Genomic DNA, 25,088 nt, shown 5'->3' on the forward strand with positions numbered 1-25,088 from the left:
CTTTCCGTGGCTTTTTGTACCACCAACATGGTATGCTTTGGGGTTGTCTGATACGTTTAGGAAGCCCACAAGGAGGCCACAGAAAGCAGCAGCCCTCCACAGCAATGGGTAATCTAAGGTCCTATTTACCACCCATAGATAATATACACTGATAGAGTTACCTGCTTGAAACCGGTGTTGGGAAAGGAGCGTATAGATGTCTTGTGCAAAACATAAAACAAATAAGTATGTGTTATCTCCTTCCCACGTCTGTCCAAGGTAAGCAGATTATACATGCATGGTCACTGCTTGACATTTTTCACAATAACATTGCTCTGTCTGTTATAGCTGGAGATATGCCAGATCACCACATCCAGGGACATACACCCCGAGGGAAGGCTATGTGACAGCTTGAATATATCACCTAGTAAACACCATGGAAACCACAAAACACCCACACAACAACAGCACCCTTGAGCACAGAATGATCAGAAGGAAGCTTCCTTGAGTGAAAACACCATAGCTGAGCTCCATTGTACTTTCTGCAGAAAGGCAACATCTCCCAAAAAAATGTTTTGGAGTGGAGTGAAGGGAAGCTAAAACCATTTTCGTCCATTCTTTCCAGTCATGTAGGCTTAATTTCGTTCACCCAAAACTTCCATTTTCATGCCAAGAGTTTATTTTCTTTTGCCTTCCAAAATAGACTTATGATGTTTCCCAAAAGCCTTTTTGTGATGCCAAGTTCTGCATCGTGCATAAAAAGAACCTGCTGCCTTTTGGAGGTTGTTGGACTAGAAATCCCATCATCCCTGATGGGGGTGGTAGAGGCTGAGAGGAGTTGGGAGTCCAACCACACCAGGACAACCACGGGTTCCCCATTCATAATATATACTGTACCAATAGCAAGCTCAGGTGTTGAGTTATGATGGCTACAGACCCCAGACAAGAGAAACCAAAGGAGTAAATGCTTGGGGGGAAATTCAAGAATTGAAGAAGTACAAAGGGAGGGGGGAATGAAGGCAGGACATAACAACTCAAAAACAACTTGTTGAGAGGACAGAGCATGTTTATTTGTCACAGGATGCTGAATGTCAGTGTCTGTGTGGGGTAAGGAGGAACAACAACTGGATATTCTAAAAGAAGGCATGGCTGCCACATTGCAACTTTTCCGCTCCCAATAATTTTTATTTATTTCATTTGTGAATCACTTCACATGAGGCATCCCGAAGTGATATATAACACATAAGTAGGCCTACAGTTGATGTGTGTGTGTGTGTGTGTGTGTGTGTGTGTGTGTGTGTGTGTATTTAAAGTAAACATAAATGTAAAAACAGTTTTAAACAGCAGGACATACATAAAATCCATTCAATTGCAAGACAGATACCTCCTGGGATAAAGTTTTTAGAAAGCTTGTTGAAAGAGGCACTTAGCAGGTGCTGAAAAGACAACAGAGAAGGTGCCGGCCTGGTATGCAGTGGGAGGGAGTTCCAAAGGGTGGATAATATTTCATATTCACGTGCATAGAACCAAACCTAACAGACAAGTAATTTCATATACATAAAGGGTGCAAAGAGGGATTTTTTTGGGGGGGGGGATGTTTCAAAATAAATTTCCATTCTAATTGTGTGGGGGGTTTTTTCAGGTGTGCCCAGCATCTGTTCAATGTCTGGATTGGCAAACAGTCGAGTTCTAGATGAGAGCATATTGTGCTGGTGGCTCTCTTGCCGTTGCCGTTTTTATTAGCAGAGGTAATCAAATCATACCAATCTTAGACAAATTTATCAGATGTTCTTTTAACTTCCAGCCACTCTTAATTTGTACATGAGTTTCTCTACCCACAGAATGGTATTTCCCAAACCTTCTAGGAAACCCAGCAGTATTCTGAGGCAGGCCCTGCTTGTGGAAATTCTAATGCTCACTACAAGGAGGAAAAATTTCCTGGATGCAAACCCTGAAGTCTCAAAAAACAAAACTTTGGACGTGTAAGTTCATCCACAATCATGCCCAGTGACGTGGTTTTCCTCTTAACGTTTTCCTGGGGGAAATGAGATGTCCCTACACATACAAAAGCTAGTTCAGGTCAGAGCTGGAGGCTGGAGAAACAGGTGGAGGAAATTAAGCCCGGAGTAGCGGCAGGAGATTCTCTTTCCTTCTCTTTGACTTCATGACAAACAACAGCATCACCAACAGGGCGGGGAGACAAGAGCCTGAAAGGCAGAACATTGTGTAGCCTTGAAAAGCTTGTTCCCCAGCCCTGATCTAAACTAACGCATGCAGATAGACCACGTGCCAACAAGCACGTGGTACTCAGTTATCTGTGTTGGCTTATCCCAGGGGTCAGCAAACTTTTTCAGCAGGGGGCCGGCCCACTGTCCCTCAGACCTTGTGGAGGGCCGGACTATATTTGGGAGGGTGGGGAAATGAACGAATTCCTATGCCACACAAATAACCCAGAGATGCATTTTAAATAAAAGCACACATTCTACACATGTAAAAACACCAGGGAGGCCCCATAAATTGTGATTTTTTTGAAAAATAATAATATGATGGTGTAATTTTGAGTTTGGACCCATTGTGATGAAAATTGGGTCATGGCAAAGTCACTTTTCAATCCGCAATCTTGATTCAAAATGGTGTCTAGTACCCAAACGGCCACATTGACCCCCCACTTTAATAATCCTCATGCTGGGTTTGGCTATGATATATTGAGAGGCGGCTGAACCTATTCCATAAGACAAGCATTGTCATGCCAACGTGGCATTTCAGCCTGCCATCTTGATTCAAATGGCATCTGACATCCAAATAGTGACTCCCACTCCCACTTTGGGAACCCTCATGCCTGGTTTGGAGATGGTATCTCAAGAGGTGGTCAAATTTAAACATATGCCAAACAATGGGTGAAGTCACACACCAAGTTGACATTTTAGTCTGCCATATGGATAGCCAAACATTGACAAAGACCCCCATCACAGAAACCCTAGTGCCAAGTTTTGTGATGATATCTTGAGAGGCAGACAAACCTATGCCAAAAGACACGTGAAGTCACACCAAAGTCATGATTTGTTCCACCATCTTGATTCAAAATGGTGCCCAGTGTCCAAATGGTGATGAGGTCTACCGCTCCCACCTCAGGAACCTTCATGCTGAGACTGGCAATGATAGCTCAGGAGGGGGCCAAACCTATGCCCCCTAAAGCAGGCCAAGTGACGTTTGAGACTACCCTCTTGATTCAAAATGGCGGCTAGCATCCACACGGGAGAAAAGAATGCTGCTGCACCTCAGGAAGCCTCATGTTGAGTTTGGCGGTGATTTATTGAGAGGCAATCAAATGGAGAAACTATTTCCTAAAATACGTTGCAGATTAAGTGCAGCAAATTATCAACGAGTTGAATGCTTGAAAGGTTTAGGGTTTGAAAACATTTGCCCCTTTGACTGAAGTCCAGTTAGTGTGACTCCAGGCGAAGAACTCCATGCAAAGGAGATGAGCCAAGCCACAGGCAGATGAGCCAAGCCATAGAGGTAACTTAAAGATCATGCTCGGTCAAGGAGAGCCATCTCTACCATCCAGAAATATGTTCCCCTTTCTTGTATCCACTCCATCTTCTCTCTTTCATGCACCCACCTATTGCACACCCCATATTTTCTCCCTCTCTCTCTCCTTCTTTCTCACCCCTCCATACATTCCCCATCTTACAATGCAGGAAGCTGCCATATAAGAAGCCAGACCATTGTCCCATCTAGCTCATTGTTTTCCACACTGGCAGAAGCTCTTTGGGATCCCCTTAGCTGCAAAAACCGGGTACTGAACTTTTGACCCTCTCCATGCCAAATATGTCCTCTGCCACCCTTGTACACCTCACCTTTCCTCTTTCTGTCTCATTCCTACCCACACCCAACCTTCCCTTTCCTGTATCATTCATGCACACCCACACGTCAAATACTTAATCAGCCTGTGCACATGTCTCTCCTTTCCTCTCTCTCTCTCTCTCTCTCTCTCTCTCTCTCACACACACACACACACACACACACACACTGGTCACACTCCTCTTCTCCCCAAGCCTGCTGTGGGAGCCCAGGTTTGGCCGTCAGGGAAGGCTTGGAGTTGGTAAGTCAGCCCACACCTGGCTAGGGTGACAGGTGAATGGGAGGCAGAGCTCGGCCCAGGCTCTTCTATCTTGGCCTTCATCACTGTTCCAGGCTCAGGTAGCCAGACTCCAGGCTGAGCACAGGAGCTGACAAGACTCATGCACGGCTAAGAAGGTATGGATGCAGCCATCTCCATCATATCCTGTCTTCATCACAATCAGCACTGTTTCCGTTCTGCTACCAATCATCTGCCGGGCTGCATCTAGGGCACACAACAGCTCCTGTATGTATTTGAGGGTCTCTGTATCCCCACAGGAAAGGAAAGGAAAACACCACAACTAGAAGAGTCTGCACGCATTGTTTAAATGGTCAGTAGTTTCCCAACTTCTCAGGTCCTGCCTGCCTTCTGCCTTCTTCCATGCATTCCTGAAGCTTCGCCCCTTTGCCCTCCATCATTGATCAGTGGCTCGCGTTTTTTGGCAGGGCCTTTTAGCTGCATCACAAAATCAACAGGTGCAGCCTCCCCAGGCTTGGAGCTGCCTGTCGCCCAGCTGTGAAAGGTGCAGAAAAACTATCAAGGAAATGCTGGGGGTGGTGTGCAAGTAATCATTTCCCTGCTGGCCACAAAAGCACCTTGCGCCACCCTCTCCAACTGCACCTTTTGCCAGGTGAGGCAGGGGGTGCCGGCGTTGACAGAGGTTGCCAGTTTTAACTCTGCTCTTTGCATATGGTCAACCTTGAGGAGCCAAAGAGGCTTGCAGCCTTTCATTCATAACCCACCTTCCAAAAGGTTTTAGTGACATCTGGTGGTGGGATTGGGAAACCATAGCTATTGTACGATTCTCCTTTAGGGATGCAATTTCTCCTGTCTGCTGGGGAGCTGGCAAGATTCTCAGGAAGCCTAATCAGAAAGAGGAAGAGATGGAGACTTGAACATGCTGGAGGGCTTAAATTTAGTGGCACTAGAGGTCAACCCTTCGTTGGTGGTGCCAACAGGCACTTCCCTCCAGATGCAAATAGCGGAGGAGGACAACTTAAACTTCTATTCCCCACACCTTTCTTGCCGTTTCATCAAGCATGTTTTTTATTTAAAGGATCCACAGAACTACAAGTGATATGTCTGGCATCTTGAGCAGTTTGGGAGGGCTTCCCATAAGCGAGTGGCTGTTGGCTGTGCAGACTCAGTGCTGCTTAAAGACCAACAATATTATTATTATTATTTTTAAAAAGCAACCTTGCATACAGTTGTACCTTGGAAGCTGAACGGAATCTGTTTAGGAAGTCCGTCCAACTTCCAAAATGTTCGGAAACCAAAGCACAGCTTCTAATTGGCTGCAGGAAGCTCTTGCAGCCAATCAGAAGCCATGGAAGCCCCATCAGACATTTGGGTTCCAAAGAACATTTGCAAACTGGAACACTCACTTTCAGGTTTGCGGCGTTCAGGAGCCAAAATGTCTGAGTACCAAGGTGTTTGGGATCAAAGGTACGACTATATACGGTACTCAAAGCGGCTTACTAGTTTTATTATTGATTTCTTTACTTATTTAAGAATTTAGGAATGCCTCTACATCCAAAATTTACTGCAGCGCTGTATTCAAGTGCTTTGACCATGATATCCTCCTGGACCAGCTCTGAGTTAGCGGTGGTAACTGTTTTACCCCTCCCTTCCTCCCTGTGTCCAGAGAATAGCACTGGGGGGTTTGTGTCCTGGCCCTGTGGTCCTTGTGCTTTGGGGCCCTGCCAAGGCGCCATCCTGTCCCCAACTCTGCTTAACATCTATATATGGGAAGCAGTCATTCTGTGTCATCAATACACAGGGAACCAGGCAAAGGGCCTTCTCAGCAGTGGCACACTCCCGTCCTGTGGAACGCCCTCCCGTCAGTTGTCAAGGAGATACCGTGTTTCTCATATTATAAGACACGTCTTATATTTATTTTTTCCTCAAAAAAACACACTATGGCTTATTTTCAAGGGATGTCTTATTTTTTTCCTCCTCCTCCTGCCGCGGCCGGCATTGCTGCTGCTCCTATCACTATGTCTTATTTTCGGGGTATGGCTTATATTCCTTGAATGCTTAAAAATCCTGCTATGGCTTATTTTATGGGGATGCCTTAAAATATGAGAAACAGGGTAAAGAACTACTGTACAACTTTCAGAAGACATCTGGAGGCGGTCCTGTATTAGCAAGTTTTTAAAGTCTGACGTTTCATTAGGTTTTTATATTTGTTGGAAGCTGCCCAAAGTGACTGGGTAAGCCCAACCAGATGGGTGGGGTACAAATAATAACATTATTATTATTTCCGGTGCATTCAGTGTAGTGGGCCAACCCTGTGGAAGTTGAACTGCCTCCCAGTGGAGATTAGACAGGCACCCTCCTTGCTGACGCAACCAGACTTGAGGGTAGTCAAGTCCATGATTATGACTTTCCTGTTCATAGAATCATAGTTGGAAGGGATCCTGAGGGTCATCTAGTCCAACCCCCTGCAATGCAGGAATATTAACATAGTTCCAGCAGGCATTTTAACGTAGTGCTCGGTTTAATGATATCCCCCCCCCTGGTTTTATCGTGCCATTTTCTGTTACTGTTTTTTATGCACAGTTTAGAAATGCAAGCAACTAAGCAATTGAGTGGTATATAAATGTCTGAAATAAATAAAATTATTGTGTTATGTGCTTGTGAGGTCCGCATGTTTGCCGGCCTTCAGGATGAATTGGCACCAGGCTGCTCTTATCATCACAAGACTTTGGCCTGTTGACTTTGTTTGATGGCCAACGAGATTGTATTACCATAACACACTTCCAGACAGCCTGCTTACCGAGGATTAAGTGCAGTTGACTAGTCAGTGAGCACTGACTTTGATTTGTTTGTGGAGAGGCTAGGCAACGTTGCATCAAAGCAAGGACTCAGCTACATTAGTAAAAAAAAAAAATTAAAATGTTTTAAATGCGTTATAACATTGTGGCACCAGATGGTGTAGAGTTCCATCTTTCGGCCACGTGATTCCCCATTATGAGGTTTACAAAGCGTTTTCCTGAAACGTTTTTTTAAATGTTTCTAGATCCAGTCCAAGTCCTTTTCTATACTGTGTTTCCCCATTAGTTTCCTTGCTGCAAAACGTCTGATCTTTGGGTGGTGGCAGGTTTGTTGCACAAGAGCCCCAAATGAGCTTTGATTGTAGATCCTGAATTGGATGGTGTTTGCTTGACTCCTACCTCAAAATAGTGGCAATCTGGATGCCCATAGACAAGTCCCACCTGTAATTTTAGTTAAACGTGTAATATATATATGTATATGTATATATATATATATCACTAAAGCGTTGCTTCGGCACATTTCATAAATCAAACTAAATAAATAGCAACTTCACGTTGCAAAGAATAAGAACCCTAATACTGTTACATAAGCATGAATGTTTTATGGGCTCTTGCCAGTAAGAAATACGGCATTCTATCGCCTTGGCGGCTCAGTTGGGAATGGTCCCTGAATTTTCATTAAAACAGACAAAGCTTTATATTTTAACTAAACATATTCATGGCAAATTATTTAACAGCAGTTGTTGGTCCCCCCCCCACCTTCTTCCAGATGTAATTCATAGCATGCGTTGCATCTTTTTGGTCTGCCTCTTTAATTTCTGAGCATCTCCTTTCGTCCTTGCTTTGCTTGGAAATGAGCACATGTCCTGCCCCACTTCCTACCCCTTGTAAAGGAACCAAAAAGTGTTTTCCATTTCTCCAAGCCTCCGATAGCGGAGGAAAATATCTTTATGTAAATCTCAGCATAACCTCGTTTCATCTGGCTGGATGCCTATGTTTTGACAGCATAACATGGAGATTACTGCTTCGGCGTGATTAAAAGAACAGCATCGGCCCAAAGGGCTGAAACGAGCATGGTCTGCCATTATGTACCTAACTTCAAAGCAGGCATAGGAAATCATTTTGAGCCCGAGGGGCACTTTCCCTTCTAGGCAATCTTCTGAGGGCCACATGCCATTGGTGGCAAAAGTGGGTGGGGTAACGGATCTTAATTTTACCTTTGTGCATTAAGTTTGTTTCTAAAAAGTAAAGGTAAAGGAGTCCTGGACAGTTAAGTCCAGTCAAAGGCGACTATGGGGTTGCCGCGCTCATCTCGCTCTCAGGCCAAGGGAACCGGCGTTTGTTCACAGCAGGGCCGGCCCTAAGGCAAGACTGGGTGGTGCAATGCGCCAGGGTGCCGGGCCGCCAGGGGGCGCCACGCTGCGCATGCTTCGGTCCTTTCCCGGCAGTGGCGGCGGAGCTGCTTCCGCCGAGGGGCGGTAGTTAAAAGGAACAGGGCAAACCTTCTGTCGGGGCGGCAGCACCCTGGACTGCAGCCCCGCTCCGTTGCTTCGGCCAAGCAGGCAGAGGCGAAGCACAGCTGGCAGCGTCCCTACCTGTCACGTTGCGCCCTCCGGCTGCCCGCTGCGCCTGGCCCTGCCCAGCGGAGCGCGAGTGGCGCTGGAGGGATCATCGCGCCACGGCGCCCGATATACTTAAGGCGGCCCTGGTTCACAGACAGCTTTCCGGGTCATGTGGCTAGCATGACTATACCGCTTCTGGTGCAACGCAACACTGTGATGGAAACCAGAGCGCATGGAAACGCCTTTTACCTTCCCGCCGCAGCTGTACCGATTTATCTACTCGCACTGGTGTGCTTTCAAACTGCTAGGTTGGCAGGAGCTGGGACAGAGCAACGGGAGCTCACCCCGTCGCGGGGATTTGAACCGCCAACCTTCTGATCAGAAAGCCCAAGAGGCTCAGTGGTTTAGACCACAGTGCCACCCGCGTACCCCCTACCCAAGCCAGCAGAAATCATGCATCGGAGGACATGTTCAAAGAATGCAAAAGCATTCAAGAAGGATGCAGAGGTCACCTGGTGAGGATTGTGGTGTGACCTAAGGAAGGTCCTTAGGGCCAAAGAGAGAGGCTTGGAGGGTCACATTTGGTCCCCAGGCCTGAGGTTCCCCACCCCTGCTTTAAAGCAACCTTTAAAGGGCGCCTTCACACAGCACATAGCTAAAAGGTGGGATTTGCTACCACAAGATGTAACAACTGGCTGCCATCTTAGTCAGCTTTAAAAGGGTATTGGAGTAATTCATGGAGGAAATTCAATAGCCTTCAGTGTCTAATGGCTTCAGGATCAAAAGCAGTGTGTTTCTGAACAAGTCACCAAGGAACACTAGCATGTTTTACTTATCCTCATGTTCTACTTATCCTCTTCCCATAAGTACCTGGTTGGTCAGGTGGGTGCGAGAGATGCTAACCTAGATAGGCCTTTGGTCTAATCCAGATGGGCTCGTCTTGCAATTACAATATGTATCTCCCATGGTTATTTGAACCCCAAATCACACAAATATCATACCATTTCCTGGTTTGCTACAGGCACCAACAAGAGGAGGAGCTCACTAATTATGAGGTGGGGGAGAAAAGAAGATTTCGATGTGCAACCCTTTTCACGCTAAGGCTGCCTGAGAACTTCAACAGGCTGTTTAACATTGTGTGTATATTTTTCCCCTCTCTCTTTTTACTGTAAATTTGCAGTGGATTGTAAAAATGTCACGTGGCTTATAAATGCTTCCAAAACAGCACTTTTTTCTCCTTAAAGAAACAGGTGCCAGTACTCACCATGAAGTTGTTACTGGTTTTTTAACAACAACAAAAAAAGAGGTGCCCCCTGGGGGGAAAAAAGCACTGCGTCCAAGTAAGTAAATAGCAGCAGCTCCTTCCCTACCCTTCTAATCAAGATTCGGACCACCGTGCATGGGGAGGAAGAAACTCTCCTGCCCTTGGGCGGGTGTGCGAAAGCAGCTACAGTATTTGGTCTCTCTTTTCTCTATGACTTCAGAGAGTTTTTCTAAAAATAAGGTTAGGTACAATTTACAAAGACTGTTGAAAGATAAAAGACACACTTGCTTTCAAATGACAGGGCAGCTGGGAATTAATAGTAGCAGGATGCACTCAATCTTCCCTGCTCCTGTTCCCTTAGTCTTCCATAATTCCTCGTTCCTCCTCTCCATCATTGCTTTTTGGACCTCCAGGAATTTTGACAAATGGCAACATCCTTTAGAAGCGCATGCTATTGCATTCAAGTAACAGATGTGTGCCAAGCACTGCTCACTCCCACCTCTTTCTTTCTTCCTTTGGCTGGGTTTCTACATTTACCATTCTTCTGACAGGCAGCAACTTAGCAGGCGAGGAGGATGTGAGCCATTGAAATGAATGTGCATTGCTAACCCATAAATTGCATTGGGTCTGCTCCATGAGAATTGGAAACAACCCATCGGAATGGATTGCTTCAAAGTCATTTCATTCTGCATCAGGTAAAGCGATTTTTAGACCGCTGCCCCATTTCCCCCTGACTTGTGCCTAATTTTACCCAACCAAAGATGGCAACCCTTTTGTATCCATGGGTTTTGACACCCCCCTAATTTAGCATTTTACTGCTTTCCCACGCTTAATGGTGCAACTGATTACTCCAGCAACTATAGCAACACAAATATATATATATATATATATATATATATATATATATATATATATATATTTAAATGTTTATAACTGCAGTATTTCCCAGGTGTCAAAAAAGGTTATTTATGTACGCCACTACTGCGGCCCGTGGAATTTGTGCAGCTTGCATATAGAATAAGGAGAACATATGTTTAAAGAAGATTGGAAAATGTTTATTGAATACATGGGGGGAACACTTGAAAACGTTGGCAGTGTTAAAATAAATTCAAGAGCGTACATAAGTTTTGGTGGATGTAATAATGGAATGCTGAATGGTTTAGTTTATATAAAATATGCAGGGATTTAATTTATGTTACGCAAAATGAACCATGGAAAGAGAAGAAGGGAAGTCACTGACATTTTAAGATTGTTTAAAAGAATACCCTAAATTGTAAAACAGAAAATTGAATAAAAATGTATATAAATGTAAATAAATAGATAGATAGATAGATAGATAGATAGATAGATAGATGTTTATAACCAACTTCTCCGTAGCCCAGGCTGCATACCCTCAAAGATACTCTCCCCACGTGGCGTTTCTCCGCCGCTCCCTTCCCTTCCCCTGCAGCGCACACAGCGCGGGCGGAAAAGGCTGCTGCCAGCAGCAAAAATGGCTCCCGCGGCGTCACTTTCCCTGCGAGAAAGATGTCGGGGGCGGGCGGGTGTTGCGCTGTCATTTCGGTTCCTGCCTTTCCTTGCTCTGCTACGGCGGCCGCCGAGGGTCACGCGGAGCGTTTTCCTACCCCGCTTTGAGGGACGATGCAAAAAAAGGAAAGGAAAGAAAGGTCCGCTCAGTTTCAGCTCCGCTTCCTTCTCTCCGCCCCGGGAAAGGCAGCAGCGTTTGCCTGTCATAATTCAAAAGGTATTCTGCCCCTGGATGTGGAGGTTCCACTGGTAGAGCTCACCGCTTGTTGCTGGGAGGGGGCAGAGGGGGGGAGATACGTCCTTGCAGATCTCAACGGGCAGGGAGTGCTAGGCGCCGCTGCACTAAGCGACTGGGCTCTTAGTGCAACTTCAAACTGTTAGAATCATAGAACTGTAGAGCTGGAAGGGTCCCAAAGGTCATCTAGTCCAACCCCATGCAGTGCAGGAATCTGTAGAGCATGATGTCTTTAATCTCAGGGTCGTGGGTTCGAGCAAAGATTCCTGCACTGCATGGGGTTGGACTAGATGACCTTTGGCACCCTTCCAGCTCTACAGTTCTATTATTCTAACAGTTTGAAGTTGCACTAAGAGCCCAGTCGCTTAGTGCAGCGGCGCCTAGCACTCCCTGCCCGTTGAGATCATGCAGGTGCCTTCGCTGTGCTCTTTTTGGCACCTGCGAAAAAACCCCACTCCTATTTAGTCCAGACACTTAGAAAGTTTTAATCTGCTTTTTGTATTTTTACTTTTGCATGTTTTGCATGTTGTAATCCCCCACCCCCTGATTTTACTGTGCTATCTTTTGTAAACCGCTTTGAGGGATTTAAAACAACAACAATAATCAAGCGGTGTATAAAACTTAGGAAATAAATAAATGCTTGGTACTAAGAAGTAATTTGTTTTGTTTGGGCTGAATTTTCTGCCTATCAGTTTCATTGGATGGCTCCCAAGTCCTAGTTTTAGCAGAGAACACCCCCCCCCCTCTGCTTCCCTACACCTCTCTTCCTTCAAACATTTTGGTTTTCCCCTCATAGGGTGATGTTTTCAATGCAAGATTCCCAGAATTGCATGAAAGTGTCCAAGTATGCCTGCTCTTTTGTGTTCCATGTTTCTCATCGTGGGTAGGTGTCTTCTCAGTTTTGCACAAGGCATCAAGTAGAGAGTAGAGCCTGGAATATAATAAATTTCCACCAAGGCTCCCTACTACATAGGCTAGAATATGAAACTAGGCTTAATAGTGCAAGTTTATTCCACACTTTATTCAGTTTTATTAGGCTACCCTCCTTGTGTGTTTATTTACCTGGAAGTAAGTTCTATTGAACTCAATGAGACTTCCTTCTGAGTAGGCATGGTAGGATTGCACTGTTAGTCTGTCTCCCTCTACAGAGGGAGGACTGGTCATACAGTCCTTTGAATTCCATAAACTTCGTCTTCAGTTATTAAGGTGTGACATTCTGTGTTAACTGTGAATTGACTGAGAAAGTGAATTTATTCATTTACTGTACAGTATTTCTTTTAAAAGTGGGGGATTTGTAACACCATTCTTTGACACTCTTCTTTTTGATAGGATGGAGAAAAAGAAAATTTTAATGAAATCCAACACGGCTGCTTCCAACCTACTGAGAACCTTACATTCTCTCTATCAGTTTGGCCACTTCTGTGACGCAATAATATACACAGACCAGTTTGGCATCCAGGAGGAGTTTTTTGTTCACAAAGTCATATTGGCTGCTTCCAGCAATTACTTTAGAAGCCTGTTTCTCACCGAGGAGATGCTGAAAGCCAGAGATTGTCGGGTGACTCTACAGGGTGTTCGCACTGAAGAATTTGCCTGCTTCCTAAAGTTTGCCTACACAACAGAAGTAGAAATTGAAGAGGACAAACTGCACCGGATAAAGGAGGTAGCCGAAAGACTTGAATGCCAAGATCTGCTTGATGTTTTTGAAGAAGTGAAGGCTGCAGTAGAAGACTTGGATCTGGGTGTTCATTCAGAAAGACATGAAGGCGGTAGGTCTGTCTGCAGTAAAACAAAACAAGTAGAGAACAAGGAACAGAGTGCTTTGTCACGGATTTTGGCAACGCCCATGAAAAGACAGCTTTGGGACCGAAAGAGGCATACAAAACTAACTGCCGTCTATGATGGTAGTGAAGGTAAACCTGGCCATTCTGGCAAATATGGTGTTGTGTTTGAGGGGCCCAGAAACAGCACAGCAGCGTCAACTGGATCTAATAAAATAGACATGCACAGCACTCATACCATGAAGAATGTCAGCCCGGCGGAAAATAAGGCCAGCCATCTGTCACTAAATCAGGCGGACTCCAAGGAAGCCTGCATTGTTACAAGCAGTATACTACCCGGCCAGGAGGAGGGTGAAAACGGTTTGAATCTTAGCGAAAGCAAACTCAGGAAATCGCCGCGCAATATATCGAAAGTCTTGCCCCAAATATACACATGTGACAAGTGTTGTCATTCCTTCCATTTTGCCAAAGAGTACCAGTCACACATGGAAGAAGAACATGACGCAGATCTGGTGGTTCAGTATAGCTGTGATATGTGTGGCCAATTCTTCCCCAGTTGCCAGAACCTAAGTCAACATAGGCTCACTGTTCACGACGATGAAAAGCAGTTCCCTTGCTTGTTGTGCGACAAAAGGTTTAAGTGCCAGAAAGACATCAGCCATCATATTCGGAGAGTGCACGAGAAGAAAAAGAATCCCCAGAGGTGTCCCTACTGTGACAAGGTGATCAGCTCTAAATGTGGGTTGACAGTTCACATTCGAACACATACGGGAGAGAAGCCGTATAAGTGCAGAGGCTGCCCGGCAAGTTTTGCTCAGAGATCTGCCTTCACTACTCATGTAAGGTAAAGTCGTTGTGCATTTCAGAATATTGGGAGATGGTTTTCCGTCTTCATCTCTTTGCTGTTAGAAATTTTATCCAGAAGCGAGTAGAGGTCTGCCACCTTTAGAGGATTTGCTATTGGGTTTGCTTTAGAGACAGCATGGTGTAGTGGTTAAGAGCGGCGGACTCGTAATCTGGTGAACCGGGTTCGCTTCCCCGCTCCTCCACATGCAGCTGCTGGGTGACCTTGGGCTAGTCACACTTCTCTGAAGTCTCTCAGCCTCACTCATCTCACAGAGTGTTTGTTGTGGGGGAGGAAGGGAAAAGAGATTGTTAGCCGCTTTGAGACTCCTTAAGGGGAGTGAAAGGCAGGATATGAAGTCCAAACTCTTCTTTTTCTTCTTAAAAAAAGGTAAAGGACCCCTGTCAGTTAAGTCCAGTTAAGTCTTGTTTTACTGGCCGAGGGTGCCGACGTTTGTCCGCAGACAGATTTTCCGGGTCATGTGGCCAGCATGACTAAGCCACTTCTGGCGAAACCAGAGTAGCACACAGAAATGCTGTTTACCTTCCTGCCGGAGCGGTCCCTATTTATCTACTTGTGCTTTGATGTGCTTTCGAACTGCTAGGTTGGCAGGAGCTGAGACTGAGCCACGGGAGCTCACCCTGTCGTGGGGATTGGAATTGCCGACCTTCTGATCGGCAAGCCCTAGGCTCAGTGGTTTACACCACAGCACCACCCACTTTCTTCTTGTTATTGCAGTGCTATTATACAAATATATTCAAAGTTCTATCAGTATAAAAGTATTTTCTGCATGGCTTCCACATCCAGTCCATGAAGCCTACAGGCAGCACAATAAACGTTTCTTCCTTCCTTTTATAGCCTGGACAACATGTGGCTCAGCAAACCAAACTTAGCCACCGTCAGACAAACAAAGGTGCTGTGCTTCTCAGTTTGCTCTCCTTGTCAGCCAGCTTGTACAAACCACCTTGGAGTCTTTATGCCCTGTGCGTTGCTAGGTGTGAGCAGCAGATTATTATTGTCAGACTTTATACTTGGCTGCTGCTGCTGCTGCTCAGGACAAGATTATGAAATGACTCTTTTCATCACAGTCTCCAATGTATCTCTTACTGAGAATCATTGCGAGAGGTGAGGTTGCAGGGAACCAGCCTTCTCGGTAGTGGCACCCGCCCTGTGGAACGCCCTCCCAGCAGATGTCAAGACAATAAGCAATTATTTTACTTTTAGAAGACAACTGAAGGCGGCCCTGCTTAGGGAAGTTTTTAATGTTTGATGCTGTACTTTTTTTAATATTCGGTTGGAAGCCGCCCAGAGTGGCTGGGGAAACCCAGCCAGATGGGTGGGGTATAAATAAATTATTATTATTATTATTATTATTATTTATGAGAAGCAAACCCCACTAAGATCAACCGAACTTACTCCCAGGAATGTGTTCTAGAATTGCAGGCTCTGTCTTTAACTTTGCCCTCATGATGTGCATTTGTCAATTTCCATTTTATTTTTACTAAGCATTTCTAACCCATCTTTCTAGAAAAAGAAACACATCCAGTGCGGCAGATGGTAAGATGGTAGCAAACAGTAATTAAATACCATACCTGGAAATGCCTTCTGGAAAAAATAATAATCTTAGAATAGCATCTAGTGATGGGGGCAGCAATATCCTATGCATGTTGACTTAGAAGTACGTCCTACTTAGGTCATTGGGACTTACCCCATAGAAAGGAAGTTAGGATTGTGGGCTTAGATGCTTTTCAATTGAATTTGCCCTTGTATGAATATATGGATTATCTAGTATAGCCTGTGGAAAATTGTATCTAATTCACAGGTGGCATTACTCCCCCCCCCCCCAACAGAAAAATACATGAATCAAGACAAGACAGGAAATTCGTGCCAGATTACTGGATGATAGCCCCGCCAACAAAAAGAGCAGATGTTACAGATGGCGAAGTTGACATGAATAGCAAAACATATCCGAAGGTACCAAACAGCAACTTGCAAAGAGAGCCTGTGGATGAAAAAACTCGGGAGCTTGAGGGAGAATCCAGGAAATCTCCTCCGTCGTTGGAAGCAGAGTCTGAGAGTAAAGAGGAAAGTCGGGAGCAATGTGGTGATGCTGATATTCAAAGAGAAAAACCAGGCGGTCACAGGACTTTGTCTGCAGAAGACTGTGTAAAAGGAGAAAGGGACTGTGAAGCAGAAGGAAGGGGCAGGGAAGATAATGAGGCAGTCTCTTCTGAAGACATCGATGAGAATTCAAGTGATCAAGACACTGAAGAAAGCAAACCGAACGCTGGTTGCAAAGCGAGGGGCGCTGTGAACAAAAGCAAGGGAGCCAAAAAATCTGCCTACGTTATAACGTGCAACAAATGTGCGGAGAAGTTCGTTTCGCGGAAGAAGTACACCGACCACTGCAAAAACGTCCACCATTCTTTGCCTGGTAAAATTTACCAGTGTGACGTTTGTAGCAAGTCCTTCGCGAGTTACAACAGCTGGAAGGAGCACAGGGCGAGCGTCCACACAGAGGACAGGCAGTTTTCCTGCACCCTCTGCAACGCCACTTTCAAAAGGAAAAGGGACGTGAGGACCCACTATGTGCGGAAGCACGAAGGGAGAGTCAAGCGTCCCCTTTGCTCTGTCTGCGGGAAGATCTTGAGCTCAAGAACAGCGCTAGTGTTTCACATGAGGACCCATACAGGCGAGAAGCCGTACCAGTGCAGCATTTGTTGCTCAAGATTTGCTCAGCCATCGCAGCTCAAGATTCACACCAGGTCAGCCTGCTCTTTCTCTCTCTTTCTCTTTTATTTTTAGTTTTGCAACTTCTGCTTGCATCAGAATTGGGTACTTACTTCTAACTCATGCATTGACCATGCATTGGCCATGAGTGTAGGCGACCAACATTTTTTTGGGGGGGGGGGGCGTGTAGTTGGCAACCTTCAGTAGTAGTTGGGTGACAATACAACTAGAAATAAATAGTCCTAGCATTTTTTTAAAAGGTGACACACCGCTTAAACACACAAATATACAAGTTACAGGTAGGTAGCCGTGTTGGTCTGCCGTCAAAACTGAAGAAGTGTGCATGCACACGAAAGCTCATACCAATGACAAACTTAGTTGGTCTCTAAGGTGCCACTGGAAGGGATGTTTCTATTTTATTTTGACAAATACAGTATACAAAGCAGCTCTTGGACCAACTCTAAACAGGAGCAGAGGTGGGGACTGATTTTCCGTGCTTCGAAATTTCTGGTAATGATTTCTACTGCTACCTCAATGGGGGCAGGTTTAAAAACCCATTTCCTTGAGCTGGGGCTCTCTTCTCTATTTGTTCTCAGGAGGTCTTAAATCAGGAGAACTTCCAGGTGTTGCTGGACTTACAACTTCTGATTGTAATTTTGTCTGGCGCATGCCATTTTGTTGTATTTTTTGCAAAAGTGTGGTTTATATACAGTATATCTAAATCAGCCACCCCCAAACTGCGGCCCTCCAGATGTTTTGGCCTACAACTCCCATGATCGCTAGCTAACAGGACCAGTGGTCGGGGAAGAGGGGAATTGTAGTCCAAAACATCTGGAGGGCAGCAGGTTTGGGGATGCCTGATCTAAATAAATGAAAACTAAAACCCCTCAGCATTCTGGCTGACGGCTAATGGAAGTTGGCATCCAAGAACACTTGGAGACTTGCAGGCTCTCCCATTCCATCTCAAATTATCATGTACTGATTTTTTAAATTTTATTTTAATTAAGTCTACTGTTTAATTAAGTCTACTGTTTAATTAAGTCTACTGTTATTGGTTGTACTGAATGAGAAACCTGACTTTTTCTTTTCTCGTTTGATGACTTTATCTTTGATTTTTTGGGGGTGGGGGGGCATGGCTTGGCTGTAGCCATAGAATCGTATAGCCAAAAAGTGCCTGAAGATCAATTAGTCCAAATCGCCATGAATTTCCCGACAAGTTCTCTATCCCTTGCCTTGGGTGGTGGCAGGGAGGTGAGGGAGAGGGGTGGAATCTTGGCAAACTATTTGTAATACTTACTAAGCGGGAAATGTCACTCTTAACACGTTTTGTCAGCGTTTTCGTATTTCTTTGACTGCAGGTCCCATACAGGTGAAAAGCCATACATCTGTGAGGATTGTGGAGCTTGCTTTGCAGATAAAGGCAGGCTTACTGCCCACAAGAGGACACATACAGGTAAGCGTTTAAATCCAGTCCTTGGATGTGGCAGAGGTTAATGCCTATCCGTGCATATTGATTTCTTCTGATTACAATCCTGCATTGCAGGGGGTTGGGCTAGATGACCCTTGGGGTCCCTTCCAACTCTACAGTCCTATGACTTTTCATGAACTGCAGATAAGTAGTTGAAAAGGATGGTGGTGGGGGAGGTTACCAGATTTCCCGTGTGGCATAACTCTTAAGCTACCTCTCATTCACTTACTCCAACCTGTTCTCTCGGGTCAAACTACATGTTACACTGCGATCAGGAATGAGGCAGCACACACATTTCTACACTCTCCAGCACTGCTACAAATGGCCACCTGCCTGGGGCTTCTGTGGCATTGACAACACAGAAAAAGGTGTGTAACTGTTGCAGCAGAGGCTTAAAGGATCATATACCCCAGGAGTAGAAAGAGAGGCAACTATGCTTGGGATGCTAGAGAGTGTAGAAGAGTTCTCCTGGACCAGGGAAGGGGAATATGTGGCCCACCAGCGGGAGTAGATTGCAAATGTATGTCTGAAATATCAGCACTGTGCGACGACAGCTACACAGATGCTACTAGCCCAGAGATGGAAAGGAGAAAAAGTCCCTACCAGAGAAGATTGGCAAACTCAGCTGTTGGAGTACATCGAAATGGCAAAACTGACCCGAAAGCTCAGGAACCAAAAAGACCAAATCTTCAATAAAGAATTTATAATTTACTTGGGAGAGCACTGTAAGCAGATGAAAAAATTAGCAGGGTTGCAATAACACTTGTAATGTAGCAAATTTTATGGAGAGACATAAAATATGGATTACGAAATAATATGCAGTTGAAAAGGTTGGCAATAGGATCCATGGAAGGGAAGGTGGGAAGACCAGAGATTCAGAGGAATCTCTAAACATGGATATGTATTTTGTATTGTTATAATTCTATACTTCTAAATTCAAATAATTTTTTTTCTCTCTCTCTCTCTCACACACACACTGGGCTTTCTAGTGTCCCACTGAATACGTGGCTGTTCAAAAATTGTTGGACTCCCAACTGCTGTCCTGGGCCCAAAGGAAGAGTGGGGTAAAAAGTAAATAAATGGCACCCCCCCCCAGGCGGCCTAGCCAATGCTCAGGGATGATGGGAATTGTAGTCCAACAACATCTAGTGACGTTATTTGGATGTCTCCTGTGGGAGATCATCAGCGTAGGTAATGGTCAGTAACATAATTCTACCACCATTCATTTCCTTTACAGGAGAGCGTCTGTTCAAGTGTGATGTGTGTGGAAAACATTTTTCTACCAACGAATACTTGAAATGCCATGAGCGCTGCCACATGGGAGCCAAGCCATACAAGTGTGATGTGTGTGGGAAAACATTTGGACTGAGGGCCTCATTAGCCCAACACAGTAACATTCATGCAGGTAATAAATCCGCTCCCTGTGGGGGTGGAGGAGGAGATGGATTGTGTTGATGGAAGTCGTTGCCACATCCAGTGTTCATTCTGTGCAAGTACAGTGTAAGAATCCAGAACCTGCCCCATACCACAGTTGGCAATGTTGCCTTGCATATCTATTTAAATATGATGCAAGAATCGTCATGTGGAAATACTACGCTAGTTAAATACTCTCAGTACAATTTATGTTCTAAGCAGGAGATTGATACATGTGTACATGAGCAAGGGTGCTCCAGGCTCAATTTCAGACTTTATTTCACACCAGGCAAAGGGAGACAATGTATTTCCTTGAGAGTCACTGAAAACTAAAATAGACCTGTGTGCTATAGCTTCCCTGAAGGCTCACTTTTCAGAACCTTGAGTTCTCGTTGACAACCGCAAAATCTTGCATTTTCAATTTTTCCTACTTGGCATTATCTTTCCTTGATGAAAGCCAAGTTGTGTAGAGTCTGTGGGCAAGCAGCTTCACCACTGCACAGATCTTTGCTTCCAAAAGGTGGACATATATTCCTTCCAGCAGCACCTTAGAGACCAACTAAGTTTGTCATTGGTATGAGCTTTTGTGCGCATGAAGAAGTATGCATGTACACGAAAGCTCATACCAATGACAAACTTAGTTGGTCTCTAAGGTGCTACTGGAAGAATTTTTTTTATTTTGTTTCAACTACGTCAGACCAACACTGCTACCTACCTGTAACTCTTATCCCAGTCATGCTTGTGAATCCTGGGAACTGTAGTGCTGAGAGTTGGAAATCCCTCACAGGGCTACGATTCTCAGCCTTGCATTTAACAGCTGCTGTGTCTGTTGGCTTCCGTCTCTCTCCTGTTTCAAACATACTTTGTTTTCTGATATCAGTATGTGTTTACCTTTACGAGCCACTAAGTAGACCCAAAATGGGTCTAAAGGTGAGAGAGAACTAGATACTGTATTGGAAATGCAACTCGCAACATTTGTTAGGTCTGTTTTGTTTTCTCAGAGACTCCTCCTTATTTCTGTGAGCAGTGTGGAAAGACCTTTACTCAGCAAGGAGCCCTGAGGCGTCACCAGCGCATTCACACTGGAGAAAAACCGTACAAGTGCAGGGCCTGCGAAAGAACCTTCACAGATCTGTCTACCTTGAGGAGGCATGTCCTGGTATGTTCTCCAGTTTGCCCCATTCATTTTAATAGGGATGGCCAGGCAAACAAGCTTTAATACTATTTGAGCATAAAAAATATTTGCAATGACCTTTAAAAAGCTTAGAAACATCCATGTTGCTTTGGTGTCTGTCTAGGGGCGAATTTACTATCAGAGCCCTTAATCCCAGAGGGGCCTTTAGTCCACATTGCTTTGTTTTTTTAAAAATGGGTCTAGTTAGGCACAGTTTAAGTTGCATGACTCTAATTGATTTTTTAAAATTGTTTTAGAAGGTCCTTATGATTGCTCTAGGGACGCAGGTGGCACTGTGGTCTAAACCACTGAGCCTAGGGCTTGCTGATCAGAAGGTCGGCGGTTCGAATCCCTGCAACGGGGTGAGCTCCCGTTGTTTGGTCTCAGCTCCTGCCCACCTAGCAGTTCGAAAGCACGTCAAAGTGCAAGTAGATAAATAGGTACCGCTACAGTGGGAAGGTAAACGGCGTTTCCATGCACTGCTCTGGTTTGCCAGAAGTGGCTTAGTCATGCTGGCCACATGACCTGGAAGCTGTCTGCGGACAAACGCCGGCTCCCTCGGCCTATAGAGCGAGATGAGTGTGCAACCCCAGAGTCGTCCGCGACTGGACCTAATGGTCAGGGGTACTTTTACCTTTATGATTGCTCTAATCAGGTCAGAACTTGAATAATAACAGTATTTTTTGTCTTGTTTTGTTTTGTTCCCCTGCTATAGGTACACGATCGGAATGCTCATTGGAGGACTTTCTTAATAGATCTTACCATCAAAAAGGATCACAACTGGTCCAAAATAGAGACTTTTTCTAATATCCATATGGGAGAGGACTCTAATCCGATTTTGTCCGGTGGCCAAAGTAAACTTTATAAACCAGAAAGCACCAGTGTAAAAAAAGCGGAACACATATCATGTGGTACCGGTAGTAGTGCCAGAGATTCTGACCATTCCCTTATGTATTTATAACTCTGAACAGTGAAGGCAAAATGTAGGCACAAAACATTCTGCGTATCTCTCATGTGCCCCTTATTGGGGAGTATCCTCCCTCTGCCCACAAGTTCTACAGAGAAGTTCAGCATCTTCAGAGCAGAGAGGCAGGCACTGGGCAGCACAGACCTAGTTGTGGAATTGCTTTTGAATGGGTCATTTCTTAGTAGCTTGGATGCTGGCTTCACTAATAGCTATTTAGGAGTCAGGAGAGATGCTTTCGGAGCTCAGAATGAGTAGACATGGTGAGAGATGCAAAACTAGCACAGTATAGAAGCATCTTCATAAGTTTTAAAAAATCCAAGACCCTTTTATAATGCTGCCAAGGAGGCTGTGGGCCATGTTCGATTCTAGTAAAGAGGGATGTCTCTGCTCAGGGATGCATAAGATGTACCTATGTGGGGACAGGTTCTGGTGCTGAGGGGAATTGCTCTGCACTACTAGAAGCGCTCTTTATTATTATCATTTCAGGTTTTAAAGAAATGGCATGGGCAAAGATGGGAATGAGCTATGCTTAATGCGGGTGGTTAAAGTTGGGAGTTGCAGAGGATAAGACAAGACCAATAAGGCCCCTCCAAACTGGTAAAACAAAATTTTAAAATAACAAAAGCAGTTTAGTGCATGCAAGTATAGGGTGATGCACACAAGAGGCAAAGCACTTCACATTGCACTTGCGGGGTGTGAACTGGTGTTGACTGACCAGAAACTGGTGGATAACTCAATGAAAAGCTTGACTCGGTGTGCAGCAGCAGGGACACAAATAGAATAGAAACAGCCAATATCATTCATGTATTTTATACAAATCTTTGGGGTGGCCGCACTTGGAATACTGTGTACAGTTCTGCATTGTGAAAAGAATATTGTGGAACTGGAGAGCGTGCAGAAAAGGGCAACCCAAATGATCGTGAGGCTGGAGCAATGCCTCTGTAAGGAAACGTTGCAATATTTGGGGCTTTTTGTTTAGAAAAAAGGTAAGGGGGAATATGAAAGAGGGCCATGTGGAGAATAATGCTAGAGCTATCCCATGAAGATGCAGGACAGACTAAAATTGGGTATTTCTTCACACAGCACATCGCTAAATTACTGAATTCTCTCCCACAAGTTGTAGTAAAAGCCACCAAGTTTTAGATGGTTTTAAAGGGGATTGGACAACTTCATGGAGGATAAGTCTGCAAGTGACTACTAGTCATGATGGCTGTGTGCCGTCTCCAGGATCAAATGCTGTGTACCACCTCCATGTCTTTGAATACCAGCTGCTGAGGAAACAAGATAAGAAAATAACTGTTGGGCTTATGTCCTGCTTTGTGGGCCTCTCGGGGTTTGACACTGTGACAAACAGGATGCTCAGCTAGGTTAAGGCATGTGTAGGCAAACTAAGGCTTGGGGGATGGATTCGGCTCAATCGCCTTCTAAATCGGGCCCGCAGACGGTCTGGGAATCAGCGTGTTTTTATATGAGTATACAGTCATACCTCATGTTACGTCCGCTGCAGGTTACGTCTTTTCAGGTTGCGTCCCGTGCCGAACCCGGAAGTCCCGGAACGGGTTACTTCAGGGTTCGGTGCGTGCGCATGCGCAGAAGCACTAAATCGCTCTTTGCACATGCGCAGAAGCGCCGAATTGTGTCACGCACGTGCACAGATACGGCGCTTCAGGATGCGGCCTTTTCATGTTGCAAACGGGCCTCCGGAACCGATCCTGTTCACAACCAGAGGTACCTCTGTAATGTGTCCTTTTATTTAAAATGCACCTCTGGGTTATTTGTGGGACCTGCCTGGTGTTTTTACATGAGTAGAATGTGTGCTTTTATTTAAAATGCACCTCTGGGTTATTTGTGGAGCATAGGAATTCGTTCACACACACACACACACCCCACAAATTATAGTCCAGCCCCCCACAAGATCTGGGGACAGTGGACCGGCCCCCTGCTGAAAAAGTTTGCTGATCCCTGGGGTTCTTGGTCTTAGCTAAGAGGTACAGGGCTCTTGTTCTTAATAGCTGAAATTGCTTTCTACTTGTACTGTTACTGTTACTTAACAGTGATTGGATCCAGTATTAAAAAGGGCAATTGCCCTCAAATGTGAGGCAGGGAAATAAAGTGCAGTTGTGGGGAAGTAACTGTATTGTAGGGGAGGCATCTGATGATGCACACCGTGTTTACAGCACATTCCTCCCCTGCCAATAATCCCGGGAACTGTAGTAGCAGAGCTACAATTCCCAGCACCCCTTATAAACTGGTTCCCAGGATATTGGAGGGTGGGGATGTGCTTTAAATGTATGGTCTGTATACACAACCAGATAAATGTTACCTTCAGCCTTCTCAGTTTCAGAGAATGAAAGGAGGAGCTGCAGGAAAAGCCACTCAGAGCATTTCACATTGGCATGTGGGAAATCCAGACTGCATGGGCCATTAGCACTTGCTAATATGCTGAACAGAACAAGTTTGATTTTTAAAAAGACCCACTAAAGATTTGCTAGAGGGACACTCAACAACGGCCTAAGACCAACAGACTTGAAAACTGTCCATCTCTTTAAGTGTATTTGCTATTTTATAACTGTAGCTGAGGATAAAATTTCACACCTGTTTAGGGAAGTTTTTAATGTTTGATGTTTTATCGTGTTTTTCATATTCTGTTGGAAGCCACCCAGAGTGGCTGGGGAAACCTAGCCAGATGGGCAGGGTATTATTATTATTATTATTATCCAGTTATCATTTATGCCACCTGTCTATAGGCCTGCTGCTTTGTAAATGGCGTAGCATTCCACAATAAATAGCCATTTCATATGGTTTGCTCTGAAATGTATATATGCCCTTTTGTACTGAAGATAATGGCCCTCCCTGTATGACCAAACGGTGCAACGAGCTATGAAACTGGAGCTTATAGCTCAAAATCCGACTGCAGAGCATGTTGGCCCCCTGGTTTTAGCCGGATTATTATTATTTTATCAGTTTTAGCTGATTTATTTATTATTATATTAGTTTTAGCTGGATTATTATTATTATAGTTTGTTTTAGCTGGATCATTATTTTTATTATGTTATATTATGTTGGTTTTAACTGATTATATATTATTTCATATTAATTATATTGGTTTTAGCTGTATTATTATTATTATTATTATTAATATAGTTTATTGGTTTTAGCTGGATCATTATTTTTATTATATTATGTTATATTGGTTTTAACTGGATTATTATTAATTTTATTTTGTATTACTGTATATAAATTT

General features: G+C 44.6%; 1 protein-coding gene across 1 annotated transcript; it reads left to right on the forward strand.

Annotated features, from left to right (window-relative positions):
- Positions 1-11,312: 11,312 nt before the first annotated feature.
- LOC118082510 (uncharacterized) lies at positions 11,313-24,662 on the forward strand. The gene is made up of 7 exons (XM_035110142.3): positions 11,313-11,449; positions 12,797-14,092; positions 15,943-16,857; positions 18,181-18,275; positions 19,528-19,695; positions 20,705-20,862; positions 21,593-24,662. The coding sequence occupies exons 2-7, from the start codon at positions 12,798-12,800 to the stop codon at positions 21,836-21,838; spliced, it is 2,877 nt and encodes a 958-aa protein (XP_034966033.3). The 5' UTR covers positions 11,313-11,449; position 12,797; the 3' UTR covers positions 21,839-24,662.
- The last annotated feature ends 426 nt before the right edge of the window (positions 24,663-25,088 follow it).

Source organism: Zootoca vivipara, chromosome 3 (genome assembly GCF_965207765.1).
Source record: "Zootoca vivipara chromosome 3, rZooViv2.hap1.1, whole genome shotgun sequence".
NCBI lineage: Eukaryota > Metazoa > Chordata > Lepidosauria > Squamata > Lacertidae > Zootoca > Zootoca vivipara.

Excerpts from the sequence above, each read along its gene's own strand:
- LOC118082510 (XM_035110142.3), top strand. The coding sequence starts at position 12,798 with ATGGAGAAAAAGAAAATTTTAATGAAATCCAACACGGCTGCTTCCAAC. Across the intron at positions 16,858-18,180 it reads CAGCTCAAGATTCACACCAG|GTCCCATACAGGTGAAAAGC; the intron begins GTCAGCCTGCTC and ends CTTTGACTGCAG. Across the intron at positions 20,863-21,592 it reads CCTTGAGGAGGCATGTCCTG|GTACACGATCGGAATGCTCA; the intron begins GTATGTTCTCCA and ends CCCCTGCTATAG.